The 18,816-nt window shown below is 56.0% G+C and overlaps 1 protein-coding gene across 4 annotated transcripts; it reads right to left on the reverse strand.

The window, feature by feature from the left end:
• Positions 1-2,068: 2,068 nt before the first annotated feature.
• Positions 2,069-12,217, reverse strand: PAOX (polyamine oxidase). Of its 4 annotated transcripts, none has more exons than XM_045068719.1 (7): positions 11,919-12,214; positions 10,892-11,378; positions 9,927-10,126; positions 8,022-8,274; positions 5,172-5,287; positions 4,644-4,801; positions 2,069-2,468 (listed from the first exon to the last, which is right to left on the reverse strand). In XM_045068719.1, the coding sequence occupies exons 1-7, from the start codon at positions 12,100-12,102 to the stop codon at positions 2,325-2,327; spliced, it is 1,542 nt and encodes a 513-aa protein (XP_044924654.1). In that variant the 5' UTR covers positions 12,103-12,214; the 3' UTR covers positions 2,069-2,324. The 4 variants fall into 4 exon arrangements, with proteins under 4 accessions (XP_044924654.1, XP_044924655.1, XP_044924656.1 ...); XM_045068720.1 differs by having other exon boundaries at positions 5,172-5,284; positions 11,919-12,213; XM_045068721.1 differs by lacking the exon at positions 4,644-4,801 and having other exon boundaries at positions 11,919-12,217.
• Positions 12,218-18,816: the final 6,599 nt, after the last annotated feature.

An 18,816-nucleotide genomic window follows, 5' to 3' on the forward strand; every position in this document is an offset into this window, starting at 1 on the left:
GCGGAGCCGCGGGGGCGGGGCGGCGGGGGCGGGGCGGGGCGGCGGGGGCGGGGGCGGGGCTACCAGCCAACCTGGGACCTTGTGCAGGCCAGGGACTTCCCAGGGGTTCTCAGTTCATGGAAACTTTTTTTTTTTTTTAAGATTTTATTTACTTGTTTGTTAGACAGAGATCACAAGCAGGCAGAGAGGCAGGCGGGGGCTGGGGGGGGGGTGGGGAGCAGGCTCCCCGCTGAGCAGAGAGCCCGATGCAGGGCTCGATCCCAGGACCCCGAGATCATGACCTGAGCCACCCACTGAGCCACCCAGGTGCCCCCATGGAATTTTTTTTTTTTTAAGGAATTCATAGATATATTAACGTTAACTACATTTTAAAATTTCTAGTTCCTCCTCGACTGTATTCGGAGCATAACTGTGATGCAACTCAGCAGCCCCTTTTTACAAATTGGTTACAATGTTCAAATACTACAAATAGTGTAGTTATATATGTAATATCCCCCTTTTCTTTTTCAAATACGCCACGTTTTAAACAAAGCCTTCGGAAACGCTGAGGCGGTCCCGCTCCGCGGTCAACACACGGAGACAGATCCCGCGGTCCCCTGCTCTGCGCAGCGTCAGGTTTTAGCTTTAGTTCTGGGTCCCAGCAACTCCGCCACACACGGTGAGTACAAGAGTGTTACTCTAATGGAGTTTCCGGGAAAAGCTGCTAAAATCCCAAACACGCTTGAATTCTCAGCACAAAAATGTCACTACAGTCCCGGGACTGCGGGAGGTGAGCCCTCCCAGGCGGCTCCCAGACCAAGATGATGGACTCAGGGGTGGAGTCAGACACCAGATGAGAATGAGGACGAGGTCGCAGCCCCCAGCCCGCCTCACATAGCAGCCGTCCCACCAAGAGGGCAGCAGGTGCCCTGCTCACCTTTGTCCCCTGGGGTACAAAAAATGTCTCCCCAAGGCACGCGGCTTGAAGAAACCTGAGAGGTCAACAACACAGAGGGAAGCAGCATCTCTCAGAGCCCTGGGACCACAAACCTGAAACAAAACCCTGTCGCATTCCGGTTTCCCACAGCTGACTGGCAGGTGTCCCACACAAAACACTCGAGTGACAGAGCAGTGGACACACATGCAGAACTCTGGGACAGCAGCAGGGAAGCCCCCTTGGAGGGGCCATCTGACCCAGGAGGGGAAGAAAGAGATGGGTCCGTGCAGGGCGTGCTGGGGCCAACTTGGGACTGGAGGAGAGCCCAGGCAGGCATGGCCCCAAGACCTCTCCCCCAAACACACATACACGCTTGCTCATGCCTGTAGCCAGGGTCCTCCCCGCCGCCCCCACCAGAGCCCATCACAGGCTGCAGACTGAGGCACAAGTGGAGGCAGGAGCCACTGGCTTCAGGGTGGGTGCAAGGCCACAAGCCCCACCACCTGCAGCTCCCGCACCTTCCTCCCAAGTGCCACTGACCACAGCACCAGCCTCCCTGGGCCTGTCCTGGGAAGAAGACCAAGCTCTGCGGGGGCAGCCCTGAGGCTGACCTTGACCTCCAGACTTTCTGTCCCCTCCTCAACTGGGAAGTGGCAGCGCTTTGACCCATTCCTGGGACACTTTGAGAATGCAGCAAGGTATGATGGGGTCAGCTGAGCCGAGCACCCCGGCATCCCGACACACTCACCCCAACACTGCCCACTGCACTGACATGCCCCCCACTCGCCCTGACTCCGCAACCACCCCACTCCTCTGCACTCTGGAGGGATTTTTTATTCACTTCCTCTGGAAAACCTCTGGCCCCAGGTCAGGATGGGGTGCCCTGTGTACTCCTGTGTCCGCACTCTCTGGCCCTTCCCCAGCGCCGCACACCTGGTGTCCACTAAGTATCTGTCACCATGGTCCTGGGACCAGCAGTGAGAGCTCGAGAATATCTGAAGGCGCCAGGGACAAGGGGCAACCACAGCACCCAATGTCCAGGGAACTCAAGGGAGGGGGCACCTGGCCCTGCAGTGGCCCAGGCCTGGGGCCTGGCGAGGACAGGTGTGACGGGCGCCGCAGGCCTGAGCTGCAAGAACGAGGAGACACGGAGGCGTTAACAGACTTTATGTGGCTGCCCCAGCAGCAGTGGCAGCCTCCCATGCCTCATTTCTCCAAGAAGACTTCGCACTCAGCTCTAGCTAGACCCTGGCCAGACTCAGGGACATGAGAGATGAGAGCTTCCTCCAGTCACCAGAAAAGGCAGGCTGTCATTAACATCCCCAAATCTCAAGCCAGGACAGACACTGTCTGTCCGAGGAAAGGACGTTGTCAGCCTCCCCGTGGCACTGGAGGGGCAGAGCTGGGCTCAGAGCCAGGGCCCGGGCAGCTGTGCCTGTGGGTCCCGCAGAGCGATGAGCCGGTCGGCCTCCCTCCAGCCAGACAGCAGAGCCCCGTGCGTGGTGGAGTAAAACGTGCGATGTGTGGCTTCCCCTGCAAACAGTATCTGGAGCTGCAAAGAAAAGCCGGGGTTAGCCGGGCGTCAGGCCGCAGCCTCTCGCCTCTCACTGTGGCTGCAGAGCTGATGGCAAGTGTGTGGCTTTATTGTTCATGAATCCCGCTGAGCTCTGCCGGTCAGGAAGCATGAGCAAGAATACAGACAGCAGCCATGCCCATGATCAAGAGAAAATGCAAAATGGAAACCCAACAGACGGTTTGGGATGCGATGTTAAGGACTTCACCCAAAACAAAGAGTGAAAACCCAGAGACATGGAAGTTAGGAGGGAAAAAGATTATTAAAAAAAAAAAAAAAAAAAATGACCAGTCCCCCATCCAAACAACAAAATCCCACAAAAGAGGGAAGCAGCAGAGGAGAAGAACAGGGAGCAGAGATGATTCCAGGCTTCCTACGAGGTAAGAAAGGAAGGATGCTGCATGGCTTCGGACTTCCCGAGCAGCACTGCAGAACGTGTTCAGAACACTGAGGGACGTGCCCCTCAAACCAGGCTTGGCTCCCCACACGCGGCTCCTATGGGGTTACGAGTTCCTGGACACGCCTCCCATAGAGAGGCAGCATCTGTGTCCTGACCTTGAATCTGGGCAGGCTTGTGACCACTGTGTGGTGGGGTGTGGCAGAGTGGCACTTTCTGACATCCTAGCTGGGCCACAGGAGGCGACACAGCTGCCTCCTCCACGGGAATGTCTGGGCCACCACGTGGGCAGCAGCAGCCGTGCTGTGAGGAAGCCCGAGCCACTCAGAAGCCACAGGCAGGGGGGCCCGTCAGTGTCCCAGCCCAGCGCAGCCACACAAGACAAGCAGCCTCAGACGACCCCCACCCCAACCCCGAGTGACCCTGGCATAGGTCAAGTCTTCCCCACTGAGTCCCCAGACATCATGGACAGAAAGAGATGGCCCCACGTGCCCACCTACAGAGCCTGTCAGCGTAACAAAGTGGTTGTTCCCACCCCTGGGTTTTAGGGTGGTTTGTTTCTTGCTGGCAGGACTGCAACATACAGTCTAAGGGGGGAAGGACATTTCCACACAGGCAAACTTTCTCTAAAACCTCACCTCCCCTGCACCCCCTCATCAGGGAGCTACTGGAGCAAATGTTCCAGAAAGTGCATGCACACGGGGCAGGCAGGACACGGGGCGCAGGACAGGCTAGGGCTGTGCGTCAGGAGCTGAAGCTGACTCAGGGGTAGGGGAGGACGTGAGAGAGGACGGAAGGAGTTAGCAGAGTCCAGGCAAGACGGGCACAGAAATCGGAGCCCTGCACACTCCCTCCCTCGTGCACGCAGTCACATGCACTTGCACATGCCACACCTCCACACACCGGCCCAGAGCCTCACAGACACACACGCATAAAGTCTCGCACAGTTGCACACTCGCATCTACAGACAGGGAAGGAACCACAGTGTCCTTGGGGCCTGGAGCAAAGCAGATGACGGAAACACTGAACAGTGGTCTTACAAAGAGCACTGCGCCACACGTGGGGAGGCTGGGGCAGAGGTAAGTGCTGAGTGGGCAGAGGAGGGCGAGAGACCTAAAACCCTGTCTGCCACAGGGAGACTCACCAGGGATGCCAAGAACTGAAAATCCAAGGAGCAACATTATGGAACAAGCAGGCCATGAAGAGATTATAAGGCACTTGGGAAACGGAGCCCTTAGTTTCAGATCATACAGAGGAATTATCATTCATTTTTAACTTGGACAGCTTTGCTATAGTTACACATCCTCCGAGGGCGTCCTGGTCTTTAGAGACCCACTCTGGGGTGTCTGCAGTAAAACGATGTTGTCATCCCATGGTGTGGGGGATGGGCCACGGCTGCCACTGCACAGCGTAAAAGCCACAGGCACAGCCCAAAAGTCTGGCTGGCTCATGCACATACCCGAAATTCTCCATGACTGAGTGTTTTGTAAAAAGAGGCAGATGCATGTGAGACTTAGAGATGCGGTATTTGGAGCTGAGCCTTGGCTCTGAGGGCCTGGGAAGGGGATGCTGGAGGCCCTTGGCAGCCGCCGTGGTTTGTTAAGTTTGGTATTCGTACCAGCACTGCAGGATTTTCTGATGCTTTAGGCTATGTGCGTATAAAATTCTGATAAAATAATGCATATTTCATGATTCCTAATTTCAGAAAGCACAGCGACCCAGTGCAGGGGTCCCAGCCCCGCCCACGCACGCCTCACCTGTGCCTCTGCGCCGTCCGTGGGCAGGGGCTGCGCCAGCTGGTCGATGTCGTCCCCGGTGCTGCCCACGGCCACGTAGCTGTAGGAGCCCCTGGTGTACGGGGCGCTGTGCCAGCGGGAGCGCAGCACGCTCCTGGGCGCAGGGAGCTGGGCGTTTCCTGCGCCCAGAGACACCCGTCAGTGCGGCCCCACTGCCCCTGGCCCCATTCCAGCTTCCCTTTAAGACCCCGCGGTTTAAACTGAAGGAAACTACCCAGGAAGAAAACCTCACCACGAGTGTACTCCTCAGAAGCTCTCCTGTCTTACCGCTTTGCTTAACTCAGGACACCCAGAAACAGAAAAAGGCAATGGAAAGTGTTTGCAAAGCCATTTCAGTTCCTCAGACATAAGAACTGAGTGACCCCACTCGCAGCAGGAGGACTGTCCCTGGAGGGTCAGAGCACCAAGCTCGTTCTTGCAAAGCTGGGCTACTGTCCAGAGATGGCCAGCGAGGAGCCCCCGCGGTGCCCGGCCATACACGCTCCATACCTGTCACCCTGCGAAGCACTTGGGTCAGAGACAGAAGCACGTCCTCGTCGGACAGCGACTCCATGAACTCAGACTCCAGCCCGGCGATGAAGCCACAGAGGACGTGGACAGACCTGCTGGGGAGACACACACTGAGACGACTTGCAGCTCACCTGTGCTCAGCCCCTGCGGTATCCCGACAGCAGGTGTGGCCCACAGCCCACCCTCCGGGGTTCCAGCCCCCAGGGACTGTGAGGCCACAACCCTTTCCACAATGCTGAGATAGTGTTTGCTTTTTCTACTCTGTCAACATCCACACTGGCGTGCAAGGCCCACAGGAGTGAACGGCTGTCCCTTCACAGAATTGGGACCAGCACATGGTGTCCTGCCATGACACATACCCCATGAAAAATAAATAAAGGAACAAAAACACCAAATTCACTTGAGAATGTCCTAGATGAAGCAGCGCACACCATTAACTGTATTAAACCTCGAGTTCTGCTACACGCTGGTGTGGCACCGTCTTCAGGACAGCCTTGGGCGGTGGCTGGAGTTGCCAACTGCGCAGCTCCTTTCACAAACACCATTTCTACTTAAGAGAACGCGACCGGTATTCAAGCTTGGGTGTGTGGCAGGCAGGTTCTCGAAAACGAGCAGTGTGTCCATCGCGAGGAAAGCAACTGCAAGCATCTACTGCCTATGAGGAAATTTAAGTGCTCAAGCAAAAATTACAATTTTAGAAAACTTGTATCTGCCACCAACAGCTCGATAGGTTCCCAATACCAAGAGACTTTCCTGAGATCCGTGGTGATATTAATAAACATAATTCTTCTGGGTGGCCTCAGTTGGTTAAGCGGCTGCCTTGAGGTCATGATCCCAGATCAGTGCTCCTTCTGGAATGCTCAAGCTCGGGACGGGTGCACTGTACCCATTCTTTTAAAAAAAAAATAAATAAATAAATAAATAACATAATTCTTGCGGTCGTACATGAAAGGCATGCCCAAGCTCGGGACGGGTGCACGACCCATTCAACGTGCGGCACAGGCAGAGTTCGGAGCACAGACGTCCACGACGAGCTTCCCGACTCCACACGGTGCCTAGCCCAGGAGGAGCGACTGCGTCTGCAGTTTCGGTGCCATTTCACAGAACACCCGCAACCATCTGAAGACTAAGCACAACCCCTTCTCCAGACTGCGTGTCTGAGTCAAGATGTGTCATCCGCTTCAAGTGGAATGAGGCACGGCCCCACCACCTTCCAACAGCCTTGAGAGCCAAGCTGTCCGGGGCCACCCCAGACAGTAGAGGGGAGGAGAAAGGCAAAACATCACTACTCTCCTCGCTAAACTTTGTTTAAGAAATATAGTTATTTTTATTTAATAAACGTTAACATGATTTCATTTAAAAGTATAATGGGGCCCTGAATGGCTCAGTCAGGTGACCGACTCTGGATTTCAGTTCCGGTCGTGATCTCAGGGTCTTGAGACCGGGCTGCATGCCAAGCTCTGCGCGGAGCGTGGAGTCTGCTTGGGATTCTCTCTCATCCTCTGCCCCTCCCCTCTCTCAAAAACGATGCTATCTATGCTAACATGGTATAGATTTACTCAGTTTAAAGAATAAGCATTTGGGGTGCCTGGGTGGTTCAGTCGTTAAGCATCTGCCTTTGATCCTGGGGTCCTGGGATCCAGCCCTGACTCGGGCTCCCTGCTCAGCAGGGAATGTGCTTCTCTCTCTCCCTCTGCTCCTCCCCTGCTGTGGGCTCTCTCTCTCTCTCTTTCTGTGTCTCAAATAAATAAATATAAAATCTTTAAAAAAATTTTTTTTAATTTAACCGTTTTCATTTCTAGTGTGGTAAATGTACAGACACAACCACCTAACGGACACTCTTTGGAACCCTCAGTATTTTTAGAGTATGAAACGGGGTCCAGAGACCACAAAGTGTGAAGGCCACCATCCTGGACCACAGAGCGTCCTGAGGGCTGTGGTCTCCACCAGTGTCCTGAGCACAGGCCACAGAGCCAGGCATGGGGCAGCTGGCCGAGCACGCCAGCCACCGCTCCACTACGCATCCGCAGCCCTGGGTACCTTTCCAAGCCCCTGGATGTCTGCCTTCTCTTCAGTGCAAAGGACACGTGTGGGTCCCCTCCTAGGTGGGAGGGCCCCACGCACCCAGCTCCTTTGGCTGTTGGGGATGAGCTTTGCTGGAAGGCATGCCTGCATTTTGTCCTCCAGGCCCAGAATATGGTCTCCAATCCTGCCACATCTGTGTGTGGAAACTTGGACTCTCATCTGCCAATCGACTACCACACACTGGCTACGTCTTTGGCTCTTACGGGAAAAATCGTCCCTCTGTCCCTAAATGATTCGTGCTCTTGTTTTCTGAGTTGACACCAAGCCCACGTAGACTGCTTGATCCATGCATCATAGCCAACCAACTTAGCCATGGATGGGTCTTTGATTCCTGAGTTATAAGGAAACACAAGGGTGTTTCCTCAATTACTGCATCAGGTTGAGATACTGTCTCCCAGTTACAGACCCTTCCATGTTTCAAATTCCTTCTGTAACCTACACACCCCAGCTTCCTGGGAATTTCAGTAAACACTTTCTTACTGATTGAACACGCCCTCCCGGCCACAAGCTCATTCTAGCACTTAAGACACACCAACAGGCTGCCTGCAAGAGGCTTCCATCCAGCCCTGCAGTGGTTAGAGCCCCAGTGTCCGTCATCAGTGCCCTTGGGTGCCCTTGGAAACCCACCCAGAAATGCCCCAGAAATGCCTCCCAGTGAATCAACAGCCAAACTAAGGCCAACGAACCAGCTCCTCAATGCTGGTTCTGAGCGGGTCCTCAGAGAGACTCAAGCAGCATACATACTCAAAGGAAGGCAGGACCAAAAAGCCAATGAGCTTCTTGAACCAGACGTGCCGCAGCTCAGACGTGACGTCCTCCAGGGGTGACGTGTCCTCCCATACCACCTGGATGTACTGGCAGTCTGGCTCCCAGAAGGGCTCCTCAAACTCCAGGAAGATTTTATTGTTGGTCCCAAAGCCCATCTTCCTGATCGCTTCTGCCTTCTCAGTGGGCAGTGGTGGTTCAAAGAAGGTGTCCAGATGTTCTTTAAGAAAACCTGGAATTCACAAGTGGACTCAACTTACACCACATAAATCTCATAAACTGGAACTGACAGCCACAGGAACCCATCCAGATGCCCATCAGAGGAGTCAGCAAAAGGAGGCATCCAGAGCCCATGTCTACTCGAGACCCACACCAGCCCCAGCTCAACTGGGCTCCCAGAAATCGGGCTGGCTCTGGCCACTGGGACTCGGCCTCAGTAATCAACACCGCAGTGGAGGGACGTGAAAGGCCCATGGCCACCTGCTCAGGCAGGGACAGTTGTCATGCCCCACCCAAACTGCTCTGTAGGACACTGTCTCACTTCGAAACCTATCTGCCTCTCAATGTCTGCAGACCCCGCTGCTCCAGGATAGTGTGGAGAAGCACCACAACACACAGGCTCTCTCCAGAAGCCACAGGAAAAATAATCTGCATGCCAAAAAAATTTAATTCTGGGCCAGAGTCAGACAACAAGATGGACTGTTTGCAGCACAAGCCAGTCTCCTTACAACACAGGTAACCTGCAAGCCGGTAAGTAAAGGACAAACAGCCCAGGAGGAAACAGACCCACAGAGGCTGCAAGGGCCCACAGACGGGTCCCACGCCCCCACCACAGTCCCATTTTCCCAGACCCTCAGCCTGGCAGCTCCTACCACTGTGATTTATGCCACAGATACAGTCACACAAGTGGTGTTTCCACCACACAGATGGAAAATGCTTTGTGAAACAAAAAAAGTGAAAATAGGCTGAATTTCCATCAACTAAGGAATATTCAGCAACGACCCTCACGTACAAGGAAATACTACGTGCCTATAAAGTGTGACCGGTGTCCCCGCTCCCGGTGAGCCACACCAGCAGACACAGTGACGCATCCACTGGTGAGAGCGGGGGCCCCCCGCAGGCAGCACTGCAACACAGACGCTGGCGGGGCGGGGGTGGGGAGCTGACTGGGGCGCACTGACAGACGTCGGATGAACCGAGAAAGCAGGGGGCGGCAAACAGAGCAGCAGAAGACGATGCTCGTACGTCCAGTGTGGTTGCACGTGCGGGAGACAGGAGCAGGGTGCTGAGCGAGCTAACCACAGCCGCATCCCGTCCCAAAGGAACCCCGGGAACCCACATCTTCCCTCAGCTCGGGCCCTGCCAGGTTGTGAACCTGCACAACTAACTGCTGTCATTCCATCCACCTCTGTCCAAGAGGACAGGGAGATACACGTCCCCAGCTGCCTGCGGGGTCAGTGAGACGGCACAGGCCCAGCTCGGCTCAGCCACCTCCACCTTTTGTCAAGTCGCCGAAAGAGCTTCTGTCTCGGGCGTCAGATCTAGAATCAAACAGAACTGTGTGCTCGAGCCATTCCTTGATTACACCAGGACGGAACCTGAGAGCTGGCTCTCACACCCACTTCCGTCTCCAAGAAAGCCCAGCAGGGGGAACCGGAGGCCGTCCGCCTTCCCATAACCGTCCCTGGAAGGAGCAAGACACACGTTTTCTCTCACTGTGAAACTCAATGCCAAAGCACGCAGCTGCTACAAACACGAGAGAATAATCCTGTTGGGAGCTAGACTGAAAACGGGAGCTACCACCGGACCCGGCCCTCCAGAGCCTGCTGCCGGGGCCCGGGGGTGGGGGACCAAAGGGAACCCCGACGGGGCAAACGGCTTTACCTAAGGGCACAGTGACGATGACGTGATGTGCAGGGAAGCAGGCTCCGTCCTCGCACTCCACCAACACTGGAAACGTCTCCCCGAGAGACGAGGCTTCCTTGAAGGACCCATTCCAGTGAACGGTCTTCACAGGCTTGTTAAAAACAATCACGTCCTCTGGCAAGGAGGCCATTATGTGGTTTGTGAGCCCCTGGTAGCCCCTAGGAGACACAGAGGTGTGGGCGTTTTCAGAGGAAGCTGCCATCGGAGGAGGCCCTGCAGGGAAGTGGGAGGAGGGCAGGGTCTCCTCGGGAACACAGACACCGCTGCCCAGGCTGACAAGGGGATCAGGTGAGCGTGAGCAAGTGGAGGTAACTGAGGGTTCCTCCCCACCCACCTGGAACCTGCTTCTGATCACAAATGCCCTCCCCTGCTGGGAGCCTTGGGGTGGTGATGCCAGAGAGCCCAGCGGGACAGTCCTGTGAGGGCCTCTTGAGTGCTCGGTGGGGGACAGCCACCCGCCACAGGGGTGGGCTATCTGTCCATCACAGAGGCTGGAGCCTTACGCAGCACTTAGCACATGAGAAGCCTCATAAACAGGGGAGGAAGAAAGCGTGATGAGAGGTACGGCCTTCTTTTAATTATCTTTTCTTGAAAATAATTCTTTTTCCCCAGTGAGCAAAACTAGAGAAACAAACAGGCAATCTCTCTGAAACGAGGAAGACCAATGGCCTCCTGGCCTCTCACCCTTCCCCTACTTCCCGAAGCTCAACCGGTAAATGGAAAGGGTCCCAGGGTGCATGGAGGGGAACCAGAGTACCTGGACAGGGACCAGGGTCCATAAAGGGGGGGAGGCTCAGAGGGGACCTGGGTACATGGAGAGGGTCCCAGGGTACATGAAGGTGGACAAGGGGGTATGGAGAGAAGCCTGGGTGCCTGGAGGCGGCGCACGGAGGGCTGACTCGGTGGGTGGGACATGCACATACCCAGGAAAGGTGCAGTCCAGCCCTGGCAGCACGGTGTACTCCCCGAAGGGCACGAGGGCCACCAGGTCCATGCTGTGGGTCCCGCTCACACAGCACTCCACGTTGAAGAAGCTGTTGAGGACGGCCAGCTTGAGCTTCCTGGTCTCCTCATCCTCAGGCCAGCTGGCCGCACGCTGACGGATCTCCTTCTTGAGGTACTCCCCAACACTGGGCACTGGGGCATCCGCCGAGTGTAGGAACTCCCGAGTCTGGTCTATGAGACCGTAGAACAGACTCGCCATCTCCACTACCAGCTCACGGCTCACACTTACCCCAGAGCTGCCATAGGACACGGAGGGCAGGCCCACATGACCCCCAGTTTCGGTCAGTTGGTTCTCCTCTGACAAGTCCTTCTCCCTCAGCAGCTGGTACTTGGCAGCCAGCTGAAAGACCGGGTTGCCCTGTGAGGGCCCGTGGATCCAGTGGGCACCCAGCTCTACCACACCACCTGGCAGGGGCAGCAGATGAGACTTGGAGGTTCTCTCCCCACAAAGGCCAACCCTGAGCCCTTCTCCTGGACCGCACCAGCCCCGCCCTCCCCAAACATGCTCTGAAAGCCCCAACAGAGGACACAAGGTCCCTGAAGACTACAGTCCTAGGGCCTGCTCAGACCTAGTTTTAGGGGAACATTTGGCCTGCGCCCGCCTTCAGAGGACATTTAGAGAGCCGCTACGGGGGCAGAAGGGGTGCCTGGGGGTGACCCGGAGGCTGGAGGAGGAGCTCCTCGAGGGACACAACCAGAAGGACTGCAGAGACACAGGCTACCCTCCCCGGCAGGGGCCGGCCCTGCCAACGGGACGGCTGAGTTTCGGGCACCAGTGAACTCGGCCTCATTCCTGGGCGGGGCGGGAGGGGGGAGAGCGGGCAGGCAAGGCTTCCGGGTCGGCCAACCCCGGGTGCAGGGCTGCCCGGGAGCGGCAGAGCCCGGGCCGCACCCGTTGGGCTCCGGAAATGGGCTCGGGGAAGGGGTTCCGGGAGAGGCCGTTACCGAAGCCGCGCTCCGAGCGGATGCGGCCGCCGGCGCGGGCAGTGGCCTCCAGGACCCGCAGCTGCGGGAAGGCCGGGTGGCGGCAGAGCCTCTGCGCAGCGCCCAGCCCCGCGATTCCGCCGCCCACCACCAGCACCCGCGGGCCGCGGCCCGAGCCCTCCGCGCGGCCTCCGCTCGACTCCATCGCGCCGTCCCGGGCAGTCCCCGTGCGCCCCCGCCGCCCCAAAGCGCGGAGAGCGCAGAGGATCCCCGGCAGGGGCGGGAGGTGGGGCGCGGGGCGGGGCTGGAGGCGGGGCGCGGGGCGGGGCTGGAGGCGCAGCAATGGGGATGGGTGGGACCGGGTGCGCGCACCCGGAGGCCGGCGACCGGACTGGGGGCGGGGGCGAGCCGGGACTCGAGCGATAGGGAGGGGCGGGGCGAGGGCTCGAGGCGGACGGGAGGGGAGGAGTTGGAGGCGGGGCTATGGGGCGGGGCGAGGGCTGAAGTTGGGAGAGGCGGGTCTGGAGGCGGGGCGATGGGGAGGGGCGGGGCGAGGGCTCGAGGTGGACGGAGGGGCGGGACGGAGCTGGAGGTGGACGAGCGGGGCGAGGAGGGGCGGAGCGATAGCGAGGGGCGGGGCGGGTAGGTGGAGCGAGGAGCACGGCGGAGGCCACGCCCGGGCTGCGCCCACACCACGTGACCGTATGGGCTGGGCCTGGGGCTTCCGCGAGAGACACCGCCCACGTTTGGGCCGCGGGGCGGAGTGTGGGCGAGCGCCGCTGGGTGGGAGTGTGCCCGCCGTCGGCCTGTGCGGGGCGCGGGCCTGCTGCTGGTCGGCGTGGGCGCGTGTCCCCTCGGAGGGCGGATGGCGCCGGCCGTGCGGGCGGCTCGTGTCTCCTTCCGAAGGAGACGTGGGGGAGGCGACCAGAAGGTGGAGGAGGCGCCTCTCTCCTGCCGCCGAAAAGCGCGGTGAGCGCCTTCGCCCGGGACCCCGGGGAGCCTTTGGATGCAAGTCCGAGGCGGGCAGTGGTGTCAGGGTGGGGCGGGGAGAGCTGAGCGCGTCCGAAGTGGGGCTCTTCTGAGTGTGTGTGGGCACAGGAGTTTATACACACGAGGTACAAAGTTCAAGAGAAAGGGGCCCCTTCCCCGCCACCCGCCCCAGGAGACATTTCGTGCGTATTCAAGCACGCAGGCCTTTCTAGAGAACTGCCCTAATTCAGGGAGGTCTGTTCTCTACTGTCTTGTGAGGGTTAGAAAGCTTCTGCCCTCTGCCCAAAGGCTTTCCTGTAACAGGGTGTTAGGGCACGTCATTCCTTCTTAGTCATGCGCTAGATCCTGCTGTCCTAACCCACTGGGAGGCTTCCGTGGACTTTGTGGCCCCGTGTTCCAGCCAGTGAGGGTGGCCGAGATGGGAGGCTCTGCAGCCTTCAGCTACCACTCCTAAGTCAGCTCCAGACTGGGTAGATGGTCTCTGTCTGGGTTTTCCCCTCTCCATGTCCCAGAGGATTCCCTCCTGTCCCCCTGTGCGGGCTCTCCTCGGCCATCTATTCTTGTTTCTTAATTCACTCACCTGTTTGGGTGAAACTGAGAAGAGGTGTCTGGGAGATCATTTTTTTTTAAATACTGCGAACTTGAAAATGTCTTGGTTTCGCCCTCACACTTGATTTGTAGTTTGCCTAAGCATAGAACTCTAGGTTAGAGACCTCCTCCTGCAGGCTGTGAAGGCATTGTCTCATCCCTTCTAGGAGTGCGGTTAGGAAACTCACAGGCAAGGGCACCTGGGTGGCTCAGTGGGTCAAGCATCTGACTTTCAGCTCAGGTCATGATCTCAGGGTCATGGAGTTGAGCCCTGCATTGGGCTCTCCGTTTAGTAGAGAGTCTGTTTGTCCCTCTTCCGCTCTCCATCCCCCCATTCGTGCGCGCTCCCTCTCTCTCTCTCAAATAAATAAAATCTTAAAAAAAAAAAAAAAGAAGATTCACAGGCACTCAAATTTATAATCCTTTACCACAGTGGCTTGTTCTGCCCTTCAAATATTTAGGATCATTTGCTGAAATTTCACAGTGTGGTGCCTCCATGTGCCTGGACTTTCAATATGTTGGGAACTCAAAGTCTGGAAACTCTGTCCATCAGTCCTGGGAACTTCTTTCATGGGTTATTTCACTAATCAGTTGTTTCCACCAATGATTTATCCCCCATGTGCTGTTAAGCTTTCTCAAATTCCTACTCTAGGGGCACCTGGAGGGCTTAGTCATTACGTGTCTGCCTTCGGCTCAGGTCATGATTCCAGGGTCCTGGGAACGAGCTCTGAGTAGGCTCCCTGCTCAGCAGGGAGTCTGCTTCTCTCTCTCCCACACCCCCTGCTTGTGCTTCCTCTCTCACTGACTGTGTATGTGTCAAATAAATGAATAAAATCTTAAAAAAATAAAATGAAATTCCTACTTTAGGACATCAGAGGTTCCAGACTGAACCCTGGATGCTCAGTGTATTCGCTCCTGTTTTCCATCTTTACCTGTTGCTCTGCTTTCTGCAGGATTTCTCCCCATGAGGCTTTTGTTTTTGCTGTCACAGAGTTTAATTTCCAAGAGTTCTTCCTCCACACGTCTGTTTTTAGAGAAATGTGCTGTTCTTCAAGGAAGCGATGTCTGAGGATATAAAAAGAAACTCTGAAGTGGCATTCTCCTGCTTTGGGAGGTTTGCTCCAAATTGTTTCTTCTGTTTCTATCCTCCAGGAAGACACTTTACACGCAGGCGAATAGTGTCTGTTTGCTCATGAGGAGGAATAGGCCAAAGGGATGTTTGGAAATAGGTTTGTAAGTGGGGCTCATTGAATTTGAGCTTGACTCTGCACTGCTCAGGGTGGGGAGCTGTTAAATGGGGAACCCCCCATCAGTATCTCTAAGTCCTTCCTTTGGGCTGGCCAGGCTCCCCAGTAAGGTCTTCCAGTGTTCTTCCTGCAGCATATAGGTCTGGCTGCTAGTATTTTTGAAGCCAAAGAATGGACAGGAGTGGGGAGGGTCAGCATTCTGGGTGCTGGAGACCCACCTCCAACTGTGCCTTCTTCCAGAATCCCTCTGTGCAAAGACAGATGTCCAAGCTGCTGCCAGAATGGCCTAGGGCCAGTACTGGTAATTGAACAGCTTCTTAAACATGAGGGAACCTGTTCAACAAATTCAAGGTGCTCAGAACTTGCCCCAGAATAAAGACAAATCCCCCTTATGGCATTCAGAAAATGGACATAGAAATATACATAAATATGTGATTCACAGTGAAACATACATGCAAGGGGTGCATGGGTTTTTGAAGAATGATGTTGGGAGAGGTGTTGCCATCGGCAGAAGGTGGTGTCTGAAAATCCTTGCAGAGTGCCCAGACCAAGGCTGCCCCCTCTCCTGATACTGAACGGTTTCTGTGGCTGGTCATATAAGAAACCAAGCAGGTCAAGGCGCCCATGAGTGACTGCCAGGAACGGCCTGCTGTCATTCTGCACCCATCCCAGCTCCCCAACACGGTCGTTGACAGCTGGCTGTGCACTGCCCCCTGACCCAGGGCTTGCGTCACTGTCGCACAGGGAAAGCTCCTAGGTGACAACACCCGTCAGACTGTGATCCTCCTGTGAGGTAAATCCTGAGTCCGATGGCTTGCACCTGGCTGCTGCACAGCCCCCAGGTGGGGACACAAAGCCCTGGGCAGAAACCGGAGGTCATGGGGACCCAGAAGTGGGCTGCAGCACTGGGCCTCGGACCATTTCACAGAGCTGACTGCCTGACCCCTGGCCTTGTCACTCAGCCCGACACCTCAGGCAGTCTGACTGAGTCCGCATATGTTTGGGTGCAGTCACCCTGCCCCCAGTGTCACCTGTTTGTTGAGAGGAACAGCTCTCTCTTTGGGGGAAAATTTACCCCCTGCCAGCTCCTGAAGCAAAGCTGCTGGCCCCTGGGGGCTTCCTTCTCAGAGGTTCTCCCACATGACTTCTGATTCTTCCCCCCAGGGTTCAACTCAACAGTGTCACTGTGCTGCGGCCAGTGTCCCAGACGTCTGGTCTACCACTGGGGATACTTCAGCCCACAGATTAAAGATTCTTTGAGGCCCCAAACTCAGCAAAGTGGCTGCTGTTGTCTGGGTTTCTCACAGGTATGCCTACGGTGAGGGCAGGTGGTGGAACCTGAGAGGCCCAACGGTTACCAAAGTGGCCTGTTCTTTTCCTACTCAAGACTGTTTGTGAAATAACCAAGCGGTATTTCACAGCAAGCTGGTAATTTATTCAATGACCAGAGAATGGAGAGGAGGAGCTCAAGCTCTGAAGGTATCTTCTTCCTGATTTGGTCTCATGGTCAGGGCTATATGGGGTTAGGGTAATTAAAGGGCTGGTAAGCAAGCTGACTAGGGGTTTTTTAGGGAAGAGGAAGAGGTGCTGTCTTGGATTCAGACTGCCACCTCTTTTTTTCCCTTAAATGGGTACAGGTGGATTTGTCAGTGCACTAATAGGTGTTTGGGGTTTTTTTTCAAGATTTTATGTATTTATTTGGGAGGGGGCAACACAGCAGACAGAGGCAGAGGGAGAAACAGACTCACTGCTGAGCAGGGAGCCCGATGGGCTCGATTCCAGGACCCTGAGATCATGACCTGAGCTGAAGGCAGAGGCTTAATCAACTGAGCCACCCAGGCTCAGTGTCTTTGTTATGACAATGACATGGTCATGATCCTGAGGTCACCTGCAAGGTTAGTGCAGTGTCTGAACTGAATCAGACTGGTCCAGAACTGGGTCAGTGGGGCTTCTTTGGAGTTACGGCTTCTGGCACCTTAGTTTCTGGTGGCAAGCAGCACCTGTAAGCAGGGCTGGAGACGTGGGTTTTTGTGGGCTGTTTGGAGCTTACTGGAGTCTCGAGTGAAATGCCCACTGCCCCTGACGAGGCAGCCCTATGCCACCTTCAGGGATTTGACCATGGGACCATGAGGGACATATCTGTATGCTCATCCTTGGGTGAAAGAAGCCTCCTAGCACGGGCCATGGCCACTTTCAGCAGACCAGCTGGCTAGACGCTGCCCTCTCCAGGTGACTGCAAGGACTCAAGGCTGCAGCCCCATTTTCAGGTTGCACCGTCACTGTCCTTGCCCTGTGAACTGGCTCTATCCCCCTGAAAATTACCCTGTGTTATGTTTTCTGCTATCCTGTCCCTTTATAGTCTGCCAGTGGTCACCCAGCAGTTGGCCCTAGTGCGGGTATTCCAACACTTGCTGACACACTGCCTGTCCGGTCATAGGGATTCTAGTACGTAGGAAGTGTGTCCACATTTCCCTAGTGAATAATGATATCGAGCACCTCTGTGTGTGGGCACTGGCCACTTGCATATCTTTTTTTTTTTTTTTAAGATTTTATTTATTTGTCAGAGACAGAGGGAGAAAGAGCGAGCGAGCACAGGCAGATAAAGAGGCAGGCAGAGGCAGAGGGCGAAGCAGACTCCCTGCCGAGCAAGGAGCCCAATGTGGGACTCGATCCCAGGACCCTGGGATCATGACCTGAGCCGAAGGCAGCTGCTTAACCAACTGAGCCACCCAGGCGTCCCCCACTTGCATATCTTTATTGGGGAAATTTCTGTCCGATCCTTTTTTAAAAGCTTACTTTTTTATAGTCATCTCTGCACCCAACATAGGGCTCAAACTCATGATGCCAAGAACAAGAGTCTCATGTCCTTCCAACTGAGCCAGCCAAGCACCCCTCCTTTGCCCAATTTTTTTTTTTTTAAGATTTTTTCTTTATTTATCTGACAGAGATCACAAGTAGGCAGAGAGGCAGGCAGAGAGAGAGGAGGAAGCAGGCTCCCTGCTAAGCAGAGAGCCCGATGTGGGGCTCGATCCCAGGACCCTGGGATCATGACCTGAGCCGAAGGCAGAGGCTTAACCCACTGAGCCACCCAGGCGTCCCTCCTTTGCCCAATTTTTAATGGTTTGTCTTTTCATTATTGATTTGAACATGTTCTTCAGATATTCTAGAAAGAAAACCCTTACCAGATATATGATTTGCAAAACGTTCTCCCATTCTGGGGATTGTCCTTTCACTTTCTTCAAGGTGTCCTTTGAAATACAAAAGTTTTTAATTTTGCTGAGGCCCACTTACAGATACATATATATGAAAATTAATGATGGGAAACCTCACAGAACGGAGTCTGGAGGCCAGAGGGGGAGCCATATGGCTCCATGGTGAGCACAGAACCAACTGTGAGTTACAGACCCCAACAGAAGAGCCCTCAGCAGGAGACAATCAACCACGGCCCCACCAGAAGAGGTGAATCTGCATCCGCCACCAAAACTGGCCCACCCCTGCGCCGAGGCGAGGAAGCCCTCGGAGGCTGAGCACCGACGCGCCGTAGCGGAAGTAACGCAGGTGCACGTACTGGTAACACTGTAACAGTCACTGAGTCACTGGTAACACTGTAACGAACTATGCGTGACGTCGAACTCAGAAGCCACCAAGCTGCTGGCGGGGAGCACCGGCTGGGCGCGTCCTTCCCGTACACGCGTCTCCCGGGTTTTGGTGGCTTCACGCGGCCACCGAGCGGAGCAGGACGGCCCCGCGAGCACCCCGGCGCGGAGACGCGGGCCGAGGCCGCACCGCGGGAAGCGCCGCTCGCTAAGGGCGGCGTCGGTACCCCCGCGGGGCTAAAGCTAGGGTCCTGGGGCCACGGTCCTTTTTTTTGGTTAGATTTTTATGTATTTCACGGAGGGAGTGAGAGAGGGCGCGCGCCCGCGCCGGGGGAGCGCAGGGGGAGGGGAGAGGCAGGCTCCCCGCGGAGCAGGGAGCCCGAGGCGGGGCTGGGGCACAATCCGGGACGCGATCCTAGGACCCGGGAACCAGGACCCGAGCGGAAAGCAGCCGCACCCCGGACTGAGTCGCCAGGCGCCCCTTGCTGCCCCCGCCTT

Source organism: Mustela putorius, unplaced genomic scaffold, assembly GCF_011764305.1.
Source record: "Mustela putorius furo isolate JIRA1106 unplaced genomic scaffold, ASM1176430v1.1 tig00003909_pilon_pilon_pilon, whole genome shotgun sequence".
In the NCBI taxonomy this organism is placed as follows: Eukaryota; Metazoa; Chordata; class Mammalia; order Carnivora; family Mustelidae; genus Mustela; species Mustela putorius.